General features: G+C 42.1%; 1 protein-coding gene across 3 annotated transcripts in view; it reads right to left on the minus strand.

Moving 5' to 3' along the window:
• SCML2 (Scm polycomb group protein like 2) overlaps window positions 1–23607 on the minus strand; it is a 66734-nt gene that overhangs the window by 19047 nt on the left and 24080 nt on the right. For all 3 annotated transcript variants that reach the window (XM_082761073.1, XM_082761072.1, XM_082761071.1), the window contains 4 exons: window positions 21333–21567; window positions 17064–17152; window positions 15436–15679; window positions 2308–2558 (listed from right to left, as the gene is read on the minus strand). In XM_082761073.1, the coding sequence (XP_082617199.1) occupies window positions 2308–2558; window positions 15436–15679; window positions 17064–17152; window positions 21333–21567 (819 nt within the window). The remainder of the gene's footprint in view (window positions 1–2307; window positions 2559–15435; window positions 15680–17063; window positions 17153–21332; window positions 21568–23607) is intronic.

A 23607-nucleotide genomic window follows, 5' to 3' on the forward strand; every position in this document is an offset into this window, starting at 1 on the left:
ACCTGCACGATGATAAACATAGCAGCATAATGAGTTTAAAAAGGCAGAGCCCCAGACTGCCTCTTCAGTGTAAGAGTTAAGAAGCTGAACAAATCTATACTCCATCAGGCATAGACCAACCTCCCCAAACACACAGCCAGCTCACATCTGGAGCACAACTGCAGTCTGAAAAAGTGGGTGGTTTCTTTTTGTATCTGTCTTAAAAAAAAAAAAAAAAAAAAAAAAAGGCATTTAAAACTCTAAGCACATTATCACTTACACTACTTTGTGTACGCATTGTGAAGTGTGTAAGCCCTGTGGCCCTCTGTGTCAAATACACCCCACAGATACAGAGCTCCCACAGAGTGATTCCCTCTCCTCTCCCATACAGCACCAGGTGTAACGCTGCAAAGACTGCACGTGTGTGTAACGTCTTGGCAATCCTACCACGTACTTTAGCAATAGAAACTTTCCACAGCTTCTCAAAAGGAGCTCATTTTTAAAGTTTTTAATGCAGAAGTTACTATAGTGATACGCAGAGTTAGATGGATAGCTCAAACCCAGATCCTACAAACCTTAACTCTCGGTTCCCTGGTCCCACGGAGGAAATCAGAAGTGATTTGACCTCACACAGAGCAGGTACCAAGCACAGTGCTCCACGCAGACATTTCCCATCACCCAGCCCAGAAAGCCTCTCCTAAAGGTGAGACACCTCCAACTAGTCTCTATTTCTTTTTCGTGACAGGCAGAGGAACATAAAACTCTTACACAGAAGCACACATCCTGCTCCACCTGAGTACCTCCTTAAGATACAAAATGCGTTCAGTGATCTCCCTTAAAGCCCCTCAGATTTACAGAGAACACCCTGCCCACCAGCTCAGTCTGTCCAGGTGGGCACAGCTTTCTTCTCTGGGAAGTTTCATAAACTAAGCAAGAGAGAAAGCTGGAGACCACCTGCACCAGTTTGGCTGCCTGACTGGAAGGGGAAGGCAGCAGAGAGACTGCTCAGGGTTCATTTTCCAGTCCTTGGAATCATTCCTTACCCTGCTGCCATCACTTCAGCAAAGTGACTGGCTCCAGTTCTGTGCCAGCATCTTTTAGGTGTGCTCCAATAAAGGTGTTTCACTAGCACTTCACACTGAGCAGCACTGATGGGAGAGGTCCCCCTTGTGCCATTCCTCCATCCCTTCACCTGCACCACCTGCAATTCTTCCTGTACGCCCACACTGACCCAGGCTGAAGGAAAAAAAAAGAAAAAAACAACAAAAAAGCAAAACTTCCACTTTTTGTAAAGCTGGGGGTGGATGGGGGTGAGAAAACCCAACAAAAAGCAGTGCCTGCCACCCTCAACTTGTGCTAATGCAAAGCAGGGAGTAGCAGGGTGGCAGATACAAACTGTCTAGGGAAAGACACTGCAGGGCTGCTGCTTCAGAGCCCGGCCTCGACACCCTGCAGGGGCTGAACGAGCCTCAGGAAACAGATTGTGCTTCCACAGCAGCTCAGGGCTTGTCTGAATCTGCCCGGCTGTGATCCTGCCCTTCCTCACAGTAGCAGCAGCATTCGTGCTTCTCTGTGGGGATCAGATAAAGATGGGAGTAGAAGGGAGAGGTGTGTGGGCAGCTGAACCAGCCCACCCTGGGATCATTCGCCTGCCAGTGCTGGTGGAGGGGAACGGGGTGACAGCACGGCCGACCCGATAGCAGCTGGTGGTGCCCGAGCATCATCCAGCCCTCGGAGTCAGCTCTGAGGTGAAAAAGGCACCACAGCTTTCAGGCTCGCACCTGGGGAAACCCACTGCCTGGGAGGAAGCTTCGTGGTTCGTGCAGGATCCCCAGGACAAGGGGGTAGCCAAGAGATTAACGTGGCAGGTCCACCTGTACACTTAAGACGCCTACGTTTTGTGCCAAAACCCTCAATGCTCCTAACCCTCTGTTGCTAAACATGAGACCAAAAAGTAAGCAAACTGTGTACGTATGGTTCAGTAACAAAATAATCCAGACTGGAAAGCCTAAAGGTTTCCCTGGAAATATTCCCCTGGAATATTTCTGAAAATGGCTAGTTCTGAATAGTCATTTTCAACAGCAACAACTCACCCATAAATCAATCTAAATCGGTATTCCTGTTCTAGAATAAGATAATCCACAGAAGCTTATCCTAAAATATTCCAGAATAGCTATTCTAGGTTGTTTCCTATAATCAACTTCTGAAGACAGTTAAAGCCCTGAAGGCTGAAGAAAAGCCAGAAAATCAAATTAAAAAAAAAATAAATAAAAAAATTCTCACTACAAAATTTCGCAATATAAAGTAAAATAGTAGATAAGGACTAACCTTTTTTCCCGGTTTTAAACTTTTTTTCCTTGTTTTAAGATTCTCAGTATGAGAGGTGCTTTTGGTCAGGGGGATATTTTTAGGAGACCTGCCCTTCTTGGGAACTGCAGACTGTCCAGGGGGTTTGCCCCGACCTGGCTTCCTGCCTCGCTGCGCTGGTACTGGAGCAGATTTCTGTGGAGACTGCATTGAACGCCGGGTCACTTTGGAAGGGGAAGATTGGATTTTTGCACTGCTCTTTGTAATGGCAACTGAGGAAAAACAAAAACAAAAGGGAAGGGGGGGAAAAACCTCAAAATGAATGATGGAAAGCAACTTTTCTAATAAAGGCTTAAAAAAAAAAAAATAAAGTGTAGTGCACAATTCACATCGAAAAAGAAATATACGTGGATAGTTTGAACTCAAGCAGTTGGCACGAAACTATTCAACTTCTTTAAAGCCAAAGAGAAAACTCTTATACCCATTAGTCTAGAGGGATTTGCCTAAGAAAAAAAGAAACACATTCAAATAAAAATTAAAAAAAAAAAAAAGTATTAATCCACTCACCTTATAAATGCTTTCTGTAATTTTCATTATAACAAGCTAGAGTGCCATTTATCAAGAAGGCCTTCGAAATGCTTCTCAAGTTATACAGCCCATAATACATCCCCTCTCCTCTCACAGCACTTCCCACTACCACAAGACACGCCGACTACTTCTAGGAAGCTACAAAGCGATTTGGAGCAGTGAAGAAATCATCCAATTGAAGAGGAGAAAGTGGTGCTAGGCAAAGTACCACGAATAGGCATTTGTCTGAAATGCTACTTTAGAAAGTTAAGTTCACATAATTGTACCCAGCTTTTTCTGCCAGGAGCCATCCAGACTTCAATTTTTATTTAGAAGAAGGACTTCCAAAATTAAAGCATAAAATAACATCTATATTCGTTCGTAACACTGAAGTGGTTCTCTCCAATCGCCCACCGCAGTACGAAATGGAGCCGGCATGAATGTGCTCTGACTGCATTATAATTTGATGCGAACCTGCAAGCTGTAATCAGATTTCTCTGAGCTACACGTGCTAGTTAGCAATCATTTCCACCCGTCTCACCTCTCTGAAGTAATAATGCTGATTTTGTTGTGACATTTCTCTTAGCAACAGATGGATTAAAACACCAGGAGGATGTCAGACAGAACCTAAGTGCATGGGCACAGCATCAGGGAGATGCCCTGCACCGTGCTACCTGCGGCCAGCACAAAGCCATGACCCAAAGAGCCCAGGAAGAGCTACGTGCTGTTTCTTGGACTGGTTGCTGGCAGGCAGATGCAGAAGCTGAAAAGGAGAGGGAAGTAGAGGATGAAAATGGGAGATTTTGTGACAGCAAACCACCCTTGTTACAGGAGGTGTGGGAAAAAGAGAATACACAGCATCTTTGAAAGCATTTCATGCCCTTATACTAAGATCATCTGGATTTCTAGCATGATACTGTCTTTCCCACAGCCTTTTGTGGCTCCCTGATGCAGGAAAAGCTCCCCATGATCCACCTGAACTATAAACGCTGTGAGCTTCAGGTGATGTGACCTACAAGTATTACAAGCGAGGGTCCAAGTGGGCTTTGACTGTGTCAGTCACCAGCACCTGATATAAAGGACTACTGCAGACTAAAACTTTAACATGGGTGACTTCTAAAAAGTTAATTTTTTGGATTTTGGTGAATTTGTAACATTTCTCCCCCCCCAGACTATTAGCACATTGAGACTTTCTGGTAAGCAAATGAAACATATATTTGAAAAGAGATCTTGTGAATATACCTGGAGATTAAGCAGCAGCTTTAACATCTCGCTGCACAAGTGATGGCCACCTGAACAGTTACCCAGCTTTACAACTGTTGTTACTTTAACTCTGAAGTTTTATTTACCTGTTACAAAGTTTTTGCAATATAAAATGTCAAGGCAAGACGAACTACACACTGCAAGCAGACTTCTTATAAAGTACAGGTTCTATCGACACACGTTTCTAAAGCTGTAGGAGCATTTACATACACTGATTTGTCTGGTTCAGCCAAACTAATCTAATAGTCCTGAATGGCAGGTCAGGAGAAACTCCTTCATTACGGCTGGCTGCAATCCTAAGACATTAAATACAGACATTATATCCCTAGGTACCCGAGAAGGACCACCTTCTCGACATGGAAAGCAATCGCTTTCCTTATATTTGTCTGTACCCAAACTTACTTTCATAGGCAATGACAGCTTAAAATAAACCGAGGAGAATTTTAACCACCTCCTGGCAAGGCATTAGGCTCATGTATCTGAACTGCTGAGTGACAACTTGCATTGAGCAATGCTTCTGGAAAAGCAGACAAATATCAACTGCATGCTGTACTAAACAGTACTATATATTATGTCCTACATTAGGCTTACACGACGGTAAAATGCAGCTCTTTTTATTTAGTCATGCCACGCAATTAGGTGTTTAATAAAAGGATCATAAACTCGTAAGTAAACATGGGTTGACAAACTCCTTGTGCCTCTGCTGAAATCTCGCACACGCACATCCATTCTCCCATGGCAAATAAAGCCAGTGCTGCAGACAGAGCTACGTGCAATGGCAGCAGGGTCTACAAGCACAGGTATGAGCTTCGACCCGCTGGGCAACCCCTTCTCCTCTCCAGGAGGATATTTACAGACAAAGAGCAACAAAGCAAGGAGTTTAACCGCTGCGGGCAGCCCTCCTGAAACACAGACAGCAAGGATTCTCAGCACAGCATCCGCCTACCTGCACACGCCAGAGGACCAAATACTAGCAGCATTAGCCATTAAGGGGGGGGCTCAGGTCCCATTTGGTATTTTTTTCTTCTGACTTAAGGCTGAAGCCGCTTTTTTCACTAGGCAGGGACTACAACAAAGCCCATGCTGCCCGGGCAGCCTCCAAGATAGCAGCAAATAAGGAGGCAGCTATTTGCATTTGTTGATTTAAGAGAGGAGAAGGGGAGGGGGAGCTGGGGGGGCAGAGGGAGACTGCTAAAGTAATTCACATATTGTCTGCAGGCTGTATTGACAGTGATCATCAGTCACCTGCTCATACTTCCTTCACCCCGGCCTTCAGAGGGAGACCAAAGGTTACGCCGGGTCAGAGGATCTGGAGGGAAATGAAAAGACATGCAAAACCTAGCTGCCAGCCCACTGCATCTGCAGACAAAGTTATCCCCACTAGACCACATGTTCCAAAAACTAAGACGTTTTAATAGTCTCATGAGGACTTGTTAAAATATATCGATGAAAAGAATAGAGAGAAAAAATGCCAAGCTCTGCTTGCAATTACTGCAGTATTTAGCTGGGATATTTACAACGGGGAAAAAAAAAAAAAAAAGCACATTTGCCTTTTCAGGATACTGCTTTGCATCACAATGCTCTTCTCATTTGCACAAACAAAATAAAGCATTTGCTTCATGCTGCTCTTCTACAAAAATATCGACCGCTCAAGTTTCAGGAGCTCGATGCGCTGCGTGGCATTCTTTCCCAAGTCTCTTATTTAGATCCAAAAAGCTCTACTGCTGTCCTCAGCGACGGGAGACCGGAGAGCAGCCTACACAAACATGCTTTTCCATTGCAATGTTAGCAACTAAAGGGGGTTTTCAAAGGCCGCCGAGTTCTAGTTGCTCTGTGGAGCTAGCAAAGGCCATAGATGATGATGCCCATGCAATACACCAAGAGCTTTCATACTGCTAATGACTGCTTGTTCTAAACTTTTTTTTTTTCCCAAAAAAAAAAATCACTCATGTGAGAATCCAGCACCTATGAGCTTTGTATCCAGCATATTTAAGAGAAACGCACAACCCAAATGTCCTGGAACCCATGCCCTAAAGATGCGTTACCACCATCCTTCATTCGTGCAAGCAGATCCGCTGGAGTCAACTGAGCTTATTTACACGAGAAGGGTATCAGGCTTCAGATGAGGGCCAAACGCCACATGAAGGAACGCAAAATTTAACCCCATAACATTATCCCCAAGATCTCTTGCTAGAATAAGTCAGATACTTGAAGACAACTGAAATCTGAAGCTACTGAGAAGCTCCAGCACTTGGGAAGGGGATGGGGCAGATGACGGCTCCGAATCCTCATGCAATTCTAATTATTAAAATTCCCTCTAATAATCCACAGCGACGGTGTCACTCTACCTCTTTAGCTGAAGCCAAGGAAAAAAAGACAAGGAAAAAAAGCGATTTGTAGTATTTAAACATTTTAAATCTACCATTCAGTTAGTGTCACAGTCTTCAGAAAGCTGAATTGAGATCGCATGAAGCAAGGTATGGGCCCATTTTGCCATGCACTCTGTGAACACAGCGTTGCTTCCTCGGGTGAACGTGCCAATTAGGACAGTAAAAACAGTAACTCGGTGCTTAAACCAGCATTTCTTTCAAGACAGAAATTATTCTGTTCCTACTGCAGTACTGTTGATACGCCCCCACTGAGGAAGAAGCTGAATGCTGAATATAAAAGCCTGGCCTTTCTCTCATCTACCAGATACAAGAAATAAATAAAAAAATAAAAAATGAGGCAAAGAGATTGAGCAACTTACCCTAAATCCATGTGAGAATCCCACAGTGGAAGCAATGGAAACTGACTTCTTGAATTCAAGCCCAGGGTTTTAACTATAAAATTAACCTTTCATTTACTAAGTATTTATTGTGATAGTTTTGACAAACTGAGAAAGGAAGCGGAAAAGATTAGCAAGTTCTCCAAACAGCTTACTGTCACAGGTTTGTTAATGGGAGTTTGCCACAGGAAGCATGGCAAAGCCCACCTCTACCCAGCAGGTACAAGTTTTAGCATCGTGGTTCTTGATGCTGCTACTTATTCTGTCCAGTTTTTGTCATTATTGCTCCCCACAGAGCATCACCAAGATGAAAGGTGGGCCCCAGGTGAGACAAAACGCCACAAGCTTCAGGGGGCAGCTTACGTGTACTAACACGGTAAATTGAAATTCACTCAGTCCCATCCACCAGTTGGACAACACAACCCCTCATGATATCAGTATCCAGGAGACCTCCAAAAGAGGTCTTGACTTGTGCTGCAAGTGGGGCCTGGCTGAACAGGGAACTCTTGGAAGTGGGGCAGAGAAAGAAAATACGTGACCTCAAGAAGCAAGGCCTGGCTTCAGAGGGAGAGGACAGAGCTGCAGCCCACATCTGCAGGGAGAAAACGAGAAAAGCCAAAGCTCACCTTGAGTCGACACCAGCCAGTGTGGTGTTAAGACAACAAAAAAGGCTTCTTCAGGTACACCAACAGCAGGAGGAGGTCAAAGGAAAACACGAGACCGACGCTTGAAGCAGATAGTCACCTAATAAGAAAGGGTAAGTATTTTTTGCCTTTTTTTTTTTCCTCAGCATTTAACAGTAACAACAGATCTTGGGCTGCCAGGTCCTCAGAGTTGTAGGACCATGACTGTGGGAACAATGGCTTTCCATCTGTGATCACCAAAACTGTAGGAAGAGTTGTAGCAGCTCCATGTTCTTACGTCCACGGGGTGAGATGGGATTCACCCCAGGGTGCTGAAGGAGTTTGTGGATGCTACAAGCTGGACCCCTCTCAACAATTCAGCCAAGGTCGTGGGAGCCTGGAGAGGTCTCTGCCGCCTGGAAGCTGGCCAGTGTTATACCCATGCACAAAAAGGGCATGGGAGAGGGCCCAGGGAACTACAGACCTGTTAGTCTAACCCCGGTCCTGAGAAAAGTTATGCAGAAAAGTGTCCGGGGGGATACTGAAAGGCACTTAAAGAACAAAGCTATGACCAGGCACAGTCAACATGGGTTCGCCATGGGAAAGTCCTGCCTGAGCCACTTATCTCCTTCCACGATAAGGTCACCCACTCGGCAGGTGAGGGAAAGGCAGGCAGCGGATGTAATCCTTCTGGATTTTAGTGAGGCCTTTAGTCCTGGCCCTCACAGCATCTTTCTGAGCAAGTTGTCCAACTGTGAGCATCTTTGGCAACGAGAGGAGGCCCAGAGGCACCCTCACTGCTCTCTGCAGCCTCCTGAGGAGGGGAAGCGCAGGGGGAGACGCCGGCCTCCGCTCCTGGGGCCCGATGGCCGGGCACGGGCACGGTGCAGAGCTGCACCAGGGAGTTCAGGCTGGGCATCGGGAAATGTTTCTGTGCTGTGAGGGTGGGCACACACTGCAACAGGCTTCCTGGGGAGCTGGGTGCTGCCCCGTGCCTGTCAGTGCTCAAGGGGCGTTTGGGCAATGCCCTCAGTGATGTGCCCTAACTGCTGGGCAGCCCTGACGTGCTCAGGCCGATGGACTCGATGGTCTCTGAAGGGCCCTTCCAACTAGACTTCCACCTCTATTCTAAGAGCAAATAAAATATTTTCCATGTAACAATCAAAAATACATGTGCTTGGAGCACTTAAGAGTTTAAAAGGAAATTACAATTACCTTAAATAAGCATGGTAAGATAGTCAAGCAATCAGGCTTACAAATAAGGCCTCAGCTTTGGGAAAGGCAAAACCTTTATTCCTTCCTAAGCGCTTTCTGCCCTGTAGTGGCACCAACCAGGCCTTGCTGCAAGATGCCAAGAAACATTAATACCAAATTAAAAAAAAGCTTAACATGTGAGAGAATGTAGGAAATCAGAGCGTAGCCTGAAGCACTGAGGAGTTTTCATGTACAACTCCGAAGACAGCATAAATCTGCTTACTGTGTGTGCCTAACTACTGTGACCTGTTCATGAAAAGAAGCTGGCTGCACTGAAAGCAAAAGGAAATCTCTGGCAGGATGAAATTGCACAATTTCAGCATGTTTCTTTCGCTAACGAAACTTAAGATTTACTGTACTTATCAGATTTTTTTTTTGCTACTTCGAACAATGCAGACTTTTCATAGATTCTACTGTAGCTCTCTCTAAAGTAGTTTCAATGCTGCTTTTGTTTTGTCTGCAAACATTGTGGAGTAGTACTGAAGTTTACAATGACGCTGTACATTTGCGTACAACTCTGCTGAAAATCCAGCAATCCTAACACAATTTCATTATCAACAACAGAGAAGTGCATTAAGTGCATTTTTAGTAACTAGCTTCAAGATCTGTACAAAATACTGAGATCACGTCTGAAGATTAAGTAAAACTAAATAAGAAACCATAAAACAGACAAGATATTTTTTAATCTCTACTTGGGCCTGTCTTACTCTTATCACTGCAGACAGCTTTTAGGAGGAGACCACATCATCACAGGCTGATTAGCACAGTGAAAGATGATCACTCTGGCAATAAATGCACGGAACTGGGAGAAAAGCAATGAGCTGACGCACGGTGTGGAGGGGGAAAGAGAGGAGGGAAGGAAGGGGGCTAACGATAAAAGCTAGAGTGCTTCACTGTTTTTATTTAGATTACTACATCATCTTCCCTTGTTGACCAGGACTCTTTCCTGCAGAGTGCAGAGAGCAGTTCCTGCTTCACGACTTGCTGCATCACCTCGATCTGCCAGAGATTGAACTTCAGAAGACTGTGGTGGAGCAGATAACAGGGATCTACAAAAGCTGGTCCCTCTCCAGATGCAGTTCACACCTAAATGATAGATATAACTGCAATGAAATCAATCTTTGCAGGTGAAACTACTTATTTCCTACATGGCTTGTCCCCACTTGTTCTTTTCTTCATTCTTCTGTGGAAGAGGTTTTACTTACATTACAAATAAGAAGATGGACTACCTAAACAATTGCCATTTACATGGAATGACTTAACAGTAAAACGAATTTTCACAGAAACAGCAAACCAAAATTGCTCCAAGAATCTCCAGTCATCCTGCCTTCTATTTTAATCGTAAGCCTCAGATACAAGCAGCTACACTGCAATACAAAAATATTCCTAGGCATAGTAACAGCTCTCTGTTAGCCAACTGAGTAAAATAAAAATCAACATGTACAGCAGTTAAATAGAAAAGCATAAGGCGTTTGGCCCAGAAAAAGAGTTGATAGAAGAACATCCAAAAGATATCAACGTTTAAAAAGCCTTTTTAAAACGTATCAAAGGCAGAAGTTACATGGACCCAAGAGATGATCAAATTTCAGAACAAGCAATCACAGGCAGTAATGTTAAAGCAACGAGACTCAATGTTCTTCTTGCATTCACGTTCCCTCCAAGGAAGCTCACATTGGTTCCCATATCAGAACCCCTCTTCACAGGGATTTCAAGCAAGTTCATGACATGAAGTACCAGTAGCAGAGGTCAGAAATCAGAGACAAAACAAACAATAGTGGGTTGGCAGGACACACCGCCCTTAGATTAGTAAGGAAAAACGATGAAACATCCAGGTTACTGATGGTACTGTGCAAGTTTGTCCCTAAAATTGCTTCAAATCCAAAGACTTAAGGCACCTAAAATGTTAAAATGATGCTAACACTCCAGCCAGGAAGGCATGGACAGGACACCTGATGTGTGTACTGGGCAAGTTGCTAAAAAAATATTGTTTTAGCCATAGAACAGAGGGAGTGAACACAAAGATAAACACAATGAGTTGGGGGAGAACCAAACACAGCTTTTGTAGAGAAAAAGTCCCATCTCACAAACCCATTGTACCTTCTTTTTAAGGAGTCAACACACAAGCAGATGACTGAAAGTCAGCAGATGCAGTCTGTGAACTTGCATTTGACAAGATCTCACACCACGGACAAAAAAAAAAAAAACAACAAAAAACAGCAATAACAAAAAAAAGCCATAAAAACCCTTAAGTAACAGTGAATATGAGAGAAGGTCCTTATGATCCTTCTGAAGAAATCGTTAGAAAATACCAAGCAGTGTCCAGGAATAAATGGACATTTCCACAATCAAGAGGACTCTAGAGGAATCCTGATGAGATCTCTGCTTGGGCTTGTGCCATTTGAACCGTATATGATCTAGAACAAGAACAAAGCATGAGATGGCCACAAATGTTAAAAAATTATATAGTTGGTAAAGAAAGATATTGCAAACTAAGCAGTTGCTCAGCAGATGAGAAAATAGAAGATGAAATTCAGTGTCAAGCAATTCAGAATGATCCAGTTTCTGTGACTAATGAAGCATCACAAAAGGGTCATCTTGGAATGAAAATAAATATTTCCATGACAGCATTAATACATTGCTCAGCAGCAGTCCAAAATCCCAAATACAAATTTAGGAATAAGAGGAAAACAAAAGAAAAATCAGAACAATGCCACCAAGTCTTAGATATCTCGTGCACTTCTGGTTCCAGTGGCTCAAAAATGACAGAGCTCAGCTGGAAACTGTACAGAATAGCCAAGGTGATCAGTCGAATTAAATTGATCACATAACAAGGTAAAGCAGAACAGGATTTTACAAGTTTGCAATAGAGACAGTTGTGGGAAGATGATAAACCATGGTGGATATCAAGAAAGCTGTTCGGGAATGGCCATTTACTGACTCCTGTACAAGAACTGGAAGCCTGGGAAGCTGTTTCAGTCCAAGAACTAGAGGGCAAAACATGAAACCAGCAGCAAGGAAAAAGCTATCTCCTCTTCCACACACCTCCCTGCTACAGGATGCTTTGGGAGCTAAAAGTTCACGTCTCCAAAACATAAGTGAACAGAAACAAACTCTTCCAGGAGGTACTCAGCATAAATTATTTGGGGCTTGGGCAGTGCTGGGCCGTAGAGTGCCAGATACTAGGAACACATCTGCAAACCTCTCTCCTGCGTGCTTTTGCTTTTCTTCAGACATCTGCTTTCAGCCTCTGCTGGAAAAAGCCTCCCGGAGCAGGTCCTTCACATTCATCCAGCATAGATATTATCATGCCAACTTTTTTCACCAGCCATAGCTCACGCTGCTGCTCCTGTGTGACGAGTCATCTGTAAAAGCACTTAAGGGCCCAAGAGACTCGGAGAAAACAAGCTACTGCATCCTTAAAATATTAACCTTGGGCCAGCAGGTCAACCCAACATCAAGCACTGCTGTCAAACCACACATTACGTAAATTACTACTATCCTAGATATTTCTAAGGAATCCAGCTACAAAATCAGCTAAGTACAGCTTCTGCTCGTATAAACATTAAACAAGCACATCTCATCCCACTAAACACATGCCCTGACACCCAGCCAGGTCCAACCAAGTCACATCTGCTGGAAGGGACCGAAGACAAAGCATCGGCAAGAAGATTAAGGACTGAACATTAGAAAGTTGTTTTGGACTACTGTTTGTACCTACCTTCGTCATTTTATCTTCTATTGATCATGTCTTAGTTCTTGAGCTTATCTTTCTAAAACCAATGAGAGTTACAGAGCGCAAGGCTGAAGAGACCACATATCCTGTTTTGAATAAATTCACCAATATCTAAGAAGGCCTTGTACAAACTGTTCTTAAAAACAACCCATGACAGAGGGCCTACATTCTCTCTGGGCATCCTAAATGGCTAAGAGAGTAAACAGCTGCAATAAAATGTTCTCTAATTTTCAGATCATCTCCGTTACTGCAGTCTCTCTCTTGCTAAGTGCTAAATCAGACAACAAACACGTAAGTCTCATGGCAGGAAATTGTTGTCTTAGGTATGGATGAAAACTAAAGCATCATTTATCATTTTCATACTTAGATTACAGGATATTGTTTTTGCTTAGTGACTAAAATTTGTTTTGTTTTCAGCCCTTCGCTAGTGATTTGCCACATTTAAATGACTTCAGGAAAAAAGTAGCTATAAAAAACCTGGAATATTTCACATCATACCAACTCTGAAATCTAAGCCACGCTCCGTCAATTTTTTTCACTCTCTACTGTGGCAATTCAGGACAGAAATACTAAACTAACCTGCAGGAAAAGAGTCTGGGCTAGAACGATACCATAATATTTCAAGTGAATTCCTACAATATGTTATCTGTCATGCTTTCTTCCATAACAGGAGTAGTCAATGTTAATGTGACTTAATGAAGAATCCTGACAACATTATCAAATTTCTGAATTGAAATGACTTGATTACACTCTCCTTGAAGCTATTATTTACATTTTAATAAAGGACTCTCATTACAGTACTTTAATGGCTCAAAAGCAATCAAATAACAGTGAAATAAGTAACCTGAGAGCAAAAAATATTTCATCTAGCTATGTAAACTTGACAAATGCACGCCTGAAAAATAAGCACATGAAGCAAAATTTGAAGAAGAAACTCTTCCTGCTCTGAATGGGGAAAAAAAAGGACCACACAAAGTTTTAATAAAACTGCAGTTAACCTTGGAGACGCTTTTAGAACTGCAAACAACAAAATCCTTGGCCTTCACCTTCCTGCTCCCCACTTCTATCACGTCTCTGAAGTTCTCCAGTTTTGACTAAACTTCTGCAAGAACGTTGCCTTGGGTCTTATCAGTGCTTGAAGTGTCACTGTTTTTCATAAAAAGGGGATAGAATCCAGAAAGTGACATGGCTAGGTAATTTCAGCCTGCACCAAATTTGAACACACTCAGGAATTGTGTTTATTTTAATACCCAAACAACTGGAATATTTAATCAGATTTACTAACTAATTGTTATACAACCCTTTGATCTCTACCAAACACTAATCGGCCAAGAAGAATGTTGTACATGTTATCTCAAAACACTGCTGGGTTTCCAGCACTGAAACTGGAGTAGACTAAACAATTTCATAACGCTTCTTTCCAAAAGATACAACTGGAGTCAGCAAACTAAACAGTCATAAAAATATCTTCTAAAAAAAATTTACATCACTTATTTACACGGCCCCTTTCCTATAAAGCCATTTTATTTCTCCATAGTTGACATAATTAACTTACCATAATAACACACCTCATTCGGGACTTCTCCAGACAAAGTCACCCTTCTGAAGAAGCTGAGCTGTGCACTTTACAGATTGGGAACACACACACATCAGGCCGCAGTCAGTTTGGGACCCACTATATCATTTTGGTTGAATGTAGACCGTCCTCAACTCCCTTTCCCATGCCTTCTCACTGCAGATTTGTACCTGCACATCTTGGATCTGCCCGTACAGCTCCACACACCATTGCTCCCTCGCTGAAATCTGCTGCTATGGACTAAACTAAATTAGTTACTGTGACCCAGTAACTGCGGACAGTATTACAGAGGGGCAGGTGAGGACAAGGACACAGAGGAATCAAACAGCTGAGAAAGGGACTCTGAACTCATCTCAGCTAGATCTTCCATACAGCTCATGACCGGTTGGCAAGGGACTGAGAAAAATAACAGGCAGGAAGAAAGCAGCAAGAATGACTGATTTCTTCCCTTCTTTGGCACCTCCTGTGGGAGCTCTGTGATACCAGTTTGCTTGTTCCTTACCTAGCAGCAGCTATGAAAGTGCTCACCGCTAGAACAGCTCAGTCTGGTCAACAGTATTGAAGTGTTTAACTAAAATACAGTTCCCCTCTTTAAAAACCCCTCTTTCATTCAAATCGGAAGAGGGCAAGGGTAGAAGAGCCCAAAGAGTTTGGCAGAAAAAACTTGCATTACAGAAACGTGACGAAGTAGGAGAGGGATTACATTCAGGGTATTTCTCTTTATTCTGTTTTTGACTGTCTAGGGTAGGCGGCTGCAGATTATAAAACAAGGTGGCCATTACTTAAGAGGACTCTATAACCATTAAGCACAAATATCCATAAAGGTACGAGGATGATAAAGCATTCAGAATAGGCAGCTACGAGACAGAATTTTGCGAGTGTGAAGCAAAAGCCTCCTAAATATATATTTGAAACCTTCAACCTTCACAGAAGCAAAGTTGCCCTAATATTCTCTTCTTTAAAAGATTATTTTACTTTATTTTCTTAGCGGTAAGCTTAATGTAAAGTGCTGCTGCAGAGAATATATTGGTATCGTTAAACAGGAGCATCTATCTACAATACAAATGGCAAAACTAGTTTAGTCCAAGATTTTTCACAAGCCCAGGAAAATTCAAGATTATCAAAAGCCCTTCAATGGTAGAGCATTAAATAAAATGCTTCCAGAGTTACTACAAACAGACAAACCTGTTTCCCAGAAACTATCCTATTAGCTTTAAAATACGTAAAGAAAATTCAACAATATTTCGTCCTCATCAACTGCTCGCAAATCAAATATCCAGTCTTATCTGCATACAGCCAGCTGGTTTTTAAAATTCTGCTGTAATTGAGGGGAAAAACAATTAAGCAATATTATTAGTCATCTTACCATTGTTCCCTGGTGGTTGTAATGCATCTCCTGTCAAGCTACACCATCCAACTGGGAAAATATCTCGAGAATCACATCTGCACCAATAGTCAAATGCTCCTCTCCAGCCATCAAACGTAACAAAAACTTCATCTCCTTTCACATCTCCGATGGTTGCTGGGCAAATCAAGTACGGGTTCTTTCTATCTATAGCTTCAAGTTTCATTCCAACTTTAAAGCAGTTTGTCACAGGTTTTGGTGGTTCCTACAAAAGTAAGATTGGTAGAATATTTGCGTTTGTATGACCCTTTACAAATAATAATAATTAAAAAAAACAGCAACAGGAAATCCATTTTTCTTCAACATTTTTATTTCTTATACTCACTACTCTCAAAAAGTTACAGTAGACATCCAAAGAAACTTACTGATGCTTCACATTTGCTTTTTCTCTTCTGTGGTATAAAAATCTAGATTCTATTCCCACAAACAGGGTTGGGATAATTAGCAAAATTCCCCATGGCAGCCAGGCTGTGCTGGAAGTATTTACATAAGCAATGGGTTGCACCCAATACATTATGCCTCGGCAGCAAGACAGCAAAGACACCACGATGAAATCATTACATGCTAATAAGGAAGAGGAGGTTTGCAGGGAATGGGAATTTCTGGGGACTGATAACTGTCTGGTAAAAGCTTCACCTCTCAATTAGCCCATGAAAAATTCATTAGCACTGGACGTTATTTATAGGCCTCTGGTAACTAAGCCTGCCTTAGACCAATTCCAAATGGACAAAAGAGAACCAGAAATAAAGTCAACGTGACCAGCAGAAGCGTACCCTCACTGCCGAGCTTGTGACCCAAGGGAACCCAAATGACCGCCTCAGGAACCTCATTCCCCAAAAATGATCTCAGACATACTGATAGGCCAGCACAGGAAGTATGATTCGTCACAGCCCCGCAAATTACAGTAAGTTAACATGTAAGCGATGTGGCTGCAGGCCTGAAACCAACTCCTTGATTTACTGACATACTTCTGAATGTCGTTCTCAGTATCAGAAATGAAGACATCCATTGCGACAGCATCACAACAAAGCCACATTAATATTACTATTGTTTTCATAAATTGTTTTTTCATGTTTCACAGTAGTTTACCCAAGTCATGTTCAAAAACAAGCAGCTTCTTCTACCATCAACTACTTTCTGATTACATTTTACATGATGAGTAATGTGCCCAGTGAAAACACTTAACAAAACCTTTCAGAGCACTACTTTTCTCTGATGGTTCTTGCTCTCCACTAAACAAATTTTTTTTACTCCTGTGCACAATCACTACGTGAATGTGATGCTGTCAAGGAGTGTAAGATGATACATCGTATCTTAAATCCAGGACACAGAAAATGAACTAATGCAATTTTTCTGAACAACACAACATACTTTAGAAGTCTCAGCTCACGAAAAGAGATGCTATCCAACAGGCAGATCACATTCTGTCTGGTTTTGTACCTTGACAATCCACTTCAAAGTAGTTTTATATAATCTTCTGGCCTTCCTGTGCTGCAGACAACAGGCACTATCTTGGCATCCTCACTAAAAAAATGCAATCATGGACCAACTGATGGAAACTCATTTAGTAGCGGCTCTTTTCCTCTTACCTTCTTGAAGAATGCTGCGGGTGCCATTTCAGCTCCATTTAGAGTTCTTAAGAGAAACATCGGCCACGAAGATGCATTCATCTGGAATCCTAAGTAACAAATAAATTACTCGTATACAATATCCCTACCGTCAGTTTGTGAGATACAACGGGAAGAAAATGATATAAAATCGGCTTTACTAATGCCTAATTCCCTGTGTTTTGCACATGGCCAAAATAAAAGTGATCAAGAAGGAACAGACAGGGCAGGTGTTGGTGCAGAAAGCTGTGCAATACACGGCCATTTTCAGCACTTGTTGATTTGTGACTTTACAATTAAGTGTGTGAGACCTACCAACATGCACGTTCTAGCACAGGAGATTACCAGGTCATCCCACATAGCCCCTGGCTCAGTGGAACCTCCCTGGTACAGAAATGTACCGAGATGACCTTTCAGGGCCACTTCTCAATCTCAACTTCCTCAGCTCCAGCTTCCCTCATTTATCGAAGAGCGACCCTCTAATTTTTGAAGCTGTTTTAATTCTTTCACCAGACCACAGGCGAGAAAAAGACCACCTGGTTTCTCCTCTTCCGTCCCCAAAATAAATAAATAGAAATTCTTCAACAAAGAGCACACAACAGAGAAGAACAAACATAAAATGACTTTAATAAAAGCATGTATCATATCGAGAAACAAACTGGAAGATATTTCTACTTCAACATCCTTCATTAAACAAGTGAATAAAAAGCACAAACAGTAATCAAATTTGTTCAGCTGAACTACCTTATTCAAGGAGAACAAAGGTTTAGCTGAAAACACTCTCGTTCCTGAGAACCTTCCCTCAGAATCTACTCTCTGGTTAAAGAAACAAAATGAAAAATACCCCCTTTGCTTTCTGTGTTTTCCAAATGAATGCTTCAAAGTAATGAGTAAGGTAACAAATGCAGTGGACATTTTTTCTACATCTTTAGTATCCTGTATATCTGGCAGATTTTTACAGGAAAAGTGATGTAATAGTGAGAATTGGACATTCCTCCACAAAGCAAACATTACCAAAACCTGCCAGGAACTAAGGAACTTCCTCACAACCAAATCTTGAAGATTCTGTTGGAAAAAAATGTCCCTAGAAAGGTGGAATGGATTTGCAATTCTTCATCAGTTAAATCATTACATCATCTAAAGTTGGACTGCATGGATCATATGGTTTAGCAGTCCTTGAACTTGCAGCTTCAAGCTATTTTCAGTTGGATAAACAGTTTACATGGTGGAACTGCCTATGCAACACCCAAATTAACACAAAGCTCACACCTGAGGAATGGCCTCATAATTTGAGGACTGCTGAGCTGATCATCACCCCTGGTTTGACACCAGCGTCTTTATGCAATCTAAACACGTGTGATTACTGAAATGCAATATTCCTAAGCAGCTAGCAGAGACAGGATACATACACAAAGACAGAGGAACGACAACTACACAACAGTTTCAATTAGCTTCACTTGTCCTGTAAGTTGTCCTGGTAAAAACCATACAAAACGTTATCTTCACCGTAATTTGTTGAGAACATTAAGCTCTCAAAACCATAAAAGCTCCCCTTTGAAAACCAGAAGCTGGAACAAGAACACTTTTCCTACACTAATCATTTTCTCAAAAACCTTAGGTAACACGTATAATTAAACCGATGTTAAAATCAGGGAGGAGGGGCTATTTTAACTTGTGATTATGAGATAACCAGAGCATTAGTATCCAGAAGGTTCCCTACTACTCAGGGAAAAAAAAATAATAAAAAAATCGGTTGCTTAAATGTCTAACAGGAGGTAATTATACACCCAATTAGCTCCCAGCTTTGCCCAGGAACAGGATGCTGTAAAGCTGCCAAGAAAGCTTTTTCAAAAATTTATCTAGGTATGCCAGAATGCTTGATTGCTGGAATTCAGCCTATCTCTAAAAAAAAATCTAAGACAGGAGGGACAAAAATAATGGCACTTGCATTCTTTGCTGAATAACAGCAATTGTTCTGAAGGCAGGTAAGCTTATGTTTCTAGATGCAGGGAAACATCTGCTTGTTTGGTGCTGCACTACAAGCAGCCTGACCGAACAGGAGTAAGAAAGAGTATCCAGAGAACGTGGATTTAGGTCAGAGGTTGGACTCGATGATCTTGAGGTCTCTTCCAACCTAGAAAATTCTGTGATTCTGTAACGGCATCAGTCCTGCTGCTGATGGTCACGGAAAGTTTCTCTTTGTAATGGATCGACTGTCCCCATTATACATAACCCAGAGTTGTGTTATTCATCAGGATAGTTTAGAAACAAGTTTAAAAAAAAAAATAAAAATCACTGTCATCCTGGACTAAAGCCATAATTTTAATGCCATACATACACGTAAGAACAGACGTCCTCTTCTCTATTACTACCCTTGCTCATACTGGTATGACTGTACTCGTTCTACAAGGTTGTACCAAGCACTTCAGAGAAGCTACACTGAGTTACTTCTCAAAAAAAAAAAAAAAAAAAAATCAGAATATTCCCCTCCAATCTCAAAAATTTCCAGTGTTTCCATTCAAAATGTCTACATCCATATAAAATAAGGAAAAAATAAACCCTTTTGGGTTCAGACTCTATCTCAACTAATACTTCTGCAGACTGGCGCCCAAGCTGCACTGCTTTCTTGTGTTTCTAAAGCAGCACAACAGCACAAAAATCTACCCTGTTAATCTACATGAAGCATCTTAATGGTTACGTGGACTGCTGCTGTATCTGTTTGCCTGCTTAGGAGCAAATCAAGTTTCATGCTGTAATGAAATTACCCCTTTCGCTTCACCTTTCTAGCAGAAGATCCAAAAGCTGTTAACAAATATGGTTGACTGGTTTCTTGAGAGGCCACTAAGAGGAAGCATACCAGTCTTCTTCACTGCACCTCTGCCTTGCCACATGTCACAGTTAGAAGACACCAAAGCCAGAACCATAAGACAGGAAGACAACAATAAGCAATTCTTGGCTACAGTTCATTTTTTACATTAAGAACATTATTTCTTGCATCTTTTAAACATTACAAGAAATAGCAGAATAAAAGAAGTGTTACTGTTGTGTTTTGGCTTGGTTTTGTGGGGAGAAAATTAAAGTAAATGTTGGCTATTATTTTTCCATCTTTTCAAAAGCTGAACTATTTTCAGACCAACGTGAAAAATCAGTTTCTTTAAAGATTTCCACACCTAGAATTTTTAGATATAACAAACATGGTACAAGAATGTAGATCTAGATATACTGATTAATCACAGCAGACAAAAATGATACCACAATTACATGACCCACAGTAATTAATCAGTTAATTTTGAGCATTTGTTTTATAGCAAGGAATTCCTTTGTACAGTTCCACATTTAATAAACTTTCACAGTAAGCTTTGACTAAGCCCAAGCACCATTTCTCAGTTTGGGGAGACATGCCGTGGGCCATACTGCTCATGGAAGGCAAAAGAAATCCTGCAGACTCCCTCTAAGCCCAGGATAGCTGCATCCTGTGCGTTGAGGTTTGTCATGCTCACAAACTCCTCATGGCAAACTGATCCAACCCACATCTGTCAACTTGAGTAGCTGAGAATTGCATGCAGTAAGCTTGCAGCTTGCTAGAGCTCTGGAGTGCCTTTTTCCTGCCTCTGAGCAGAATGCTGCATTAACCAACCCAGTGCCACCTTTCCCAGATCACAATTTGCTCAGAGTGCCTGAGAAAACATTCCAGTTGTTCTGAACTGTATGCACCTTCTGCAGCCCAGCTGAGCCTTTCACACTCTGGTTAACAGGGAGCGCCTTCTAGTGGGCCACTCTGGTTTCCTTAAGAGGAAAACAGGAGTCAGTCTTCTCCAGCACTCTCAATTCTTATGAAGGTCTACTAAAAGGAGCACGGACAGCACCTAGGATGAAAATGTTACCTACTCAGGAGGTAGGGTGTGTGCCAGGGAACGTTTTTAGAAGGGGCACATGACTGTCTCACTGTTACAAATGCTGTCAGACACTACCATCTAACACTGAGGACCTCCACTAAAAACTAAAAGCAAGCAAACAAACAAACAAAAGAACCCACAGCAATTACGCTGCTCATTCTTACGTCAAAAGAATCCAAAAAGAAGAAAACCCCACATTTCACTTACCCTGAATTAGTTTGCTCACCTCTCCTTTCCAGTTAAATAACGGTTTGATGAAATGTTAGTACCGCTGAATTTGCCAAGCCAAAAAGGTAAAATCAACTACACAAGAGCATTACTCCATACACGTGGGTTCAGAAGCTCTGTTTCTTACCCAGCGGAGGCTGGAGCATGCCCCCTTTCTTCTCACAGGTGCCAATGGGCTGTATGTCCGAGGAATCCACGAGCCTCCAGAAATCATTTTTGTTGTCACTTCCATCAAGCCGCAACCTTAGCCTGGCACCAGTGATTCCAATGACCGTGGCTATGCAGACCGAGGTAACGTTGCGAGGATCGTGGGCTTCCAGCTTCATGCCGACTTTGAAATCATTCGTAGGTGGACTTCTGGACTACAGTAAGAGACAAAAGACCTTTTCTTACTTTCTTTAGTGTTGCTAAATGTACTAGCTAGGTCACTATACAGCTTTCGTTCACCCAAACATTACAAATAACTGCTAAATATCAAGAAGCTTTTCAACTTGCAGCATTTAGCAGCAGATCAGAGAAGAAGTGTGGATAACCTCCCACCAGCACCATCTCAGACACTTGGTGTTTCTGCTTCATAAACGACTGCCTGCTAAAAAGATCAGCACTGCCAGGAAGGGTAACAAGGGAATCCTGACAAAAACAGGAATACAAAGATGGGGGATTAATACTTGCAGTGAACGGAAAGCTAGGACCTCAAGAAACATGACAATCAACAAAACCAAACAAACAAGAATAAATATTGCTTTTGAACTGAAAACTAGTAATTCTCATTTTCGTAATGTTTTGGAAATTCAAACAAAATTTGGACCCTACAGCACTAGGCACTAAAAAAAGCTTAAGTCATGAAAAAGGTTCTGCATCAAAAAAAAAAAGAGCTTATAATGCAAAGAAAGAAGAAAAAGGAATTAATGCTAACTGCAGTTTACAGAAAAAGGAAACAGACAGTCCTAAAGACACACAGGACTTCTGTGGTGAGATATGAACTGCAGCCTGTGCTGATTCACAGAGAACTGAATACGTTCATACAAACACACAATGAAATGGCAATTAATTAGCAGCCATGAGATTTTTGGAAAAAGATAATGGCACGGGGAAAAAGAAATGTGATGAATGCAACTTGGTCTTTGAGCTGATCTTTATGTCACAGCTAAAGGTTAAAAAGAGAAGGAGAGTATTTTCTTACTGAGCTGTTACCAGGAAAAGAGAAAAGCTCACGGAACAACACAGTGCTGCCAGAGACTGACTGGATGGCAGTCTGCTTGCTTGCCTACTGGAGTAATGTAGGCAATAAGCTCATCTAATTACAATCAAAAATTTGTATCAACGCTAACTGGGATTGAATGATTCACCTAGTCACGTAGAAAGATGACTCCAAATCTCACTGTTCTCTTTAGCTATCTCTTCCCTTCCAGCCTGAACTTGCTCGTGGTAACTTTATCCAATATTATATCTTACCTTAAATTCTCTCTGCATCTTTGAACCTAATAACAAAATCTACAGTGTATTTCCAGAGGGCAACCTGATCATTTTGCAGTAATGTTTCATCAAGTTAAGCAAGCCAAGCACTGAGGTTTGTTGTAGGAGGTGATGACTGCTACTCTCGCATCCTGGAAGACCTTTTCTGCACCTCCTCCAGGAGGAAGCTGCTCCTGGACACAGACACCAAGAACCACAGGCAGCCTTCCACGTGCCATTTTAACCCAGTAACTACCCAATACAGACTCACACAACCCAAATCCCAACACAGGAGGCAGGTAGCAGGACCACAAACACAGGCATTCACACTCACCAGATTTCTGTGCCCCTTCCCCTGCCTGTCTGGCCAGGTCAGGTAGGGTTGGGATCCACAGTAGGCACACAGGGTGCACCTGTATGCCTGGGCTGAAGAAGCTTGCTACCTGAACAAGTGTTAGCAATATTTTGTCTCCACCACATTCAATTTTTTAAAGCGTATCTTGCTCTACCTTCGCCATGCTGTGCAGGTGCAGTGTTCCAAACAGACACAGATCAACAGGAGGAGCCCTGGAGGAGCCAGAGCCCCCCCCCCCCGCCCCAAAAAAAAAAAAAAAAAAAAAAAACAAACCAAAAACACACCCAAAGACAAGCAATATTCAGTGAGAGTTGAGGGTAGCATCTGCCAGTGCTGCATTTAGCCAGCAGGCTGTCTGAAAGGGAAGCCTGAGCATATTAAATTTAAAGGGCAATTCAATTTCAGGATATTGCTTGTCAAGCTGTTACTTTCTACAACCATGAAAGGCAACTGAGATTGAAAATTTAGGAACTTGGTTTATTTGTTTGTAGGAAAGGTGAGCTTGTTTAAATAGTAACAACTCAAGGCACTGTACTAAAAAGGTGACTCCTCCATACCAGTTCCTTGCAGCAAAATAATAAAACCTGCTAGA

The sequence above is a fragment of the Aythya marila genome (genome assembly GCF_965140915.1).
Source record: "Aythya marila genome assembly, chromosome: 1".
NCBI classification, from domain to species: Eukaryota; Metazoa; Chordata; class Aves; order Anseriformes; family Anatidae; genus Aythya; species Aythya marila.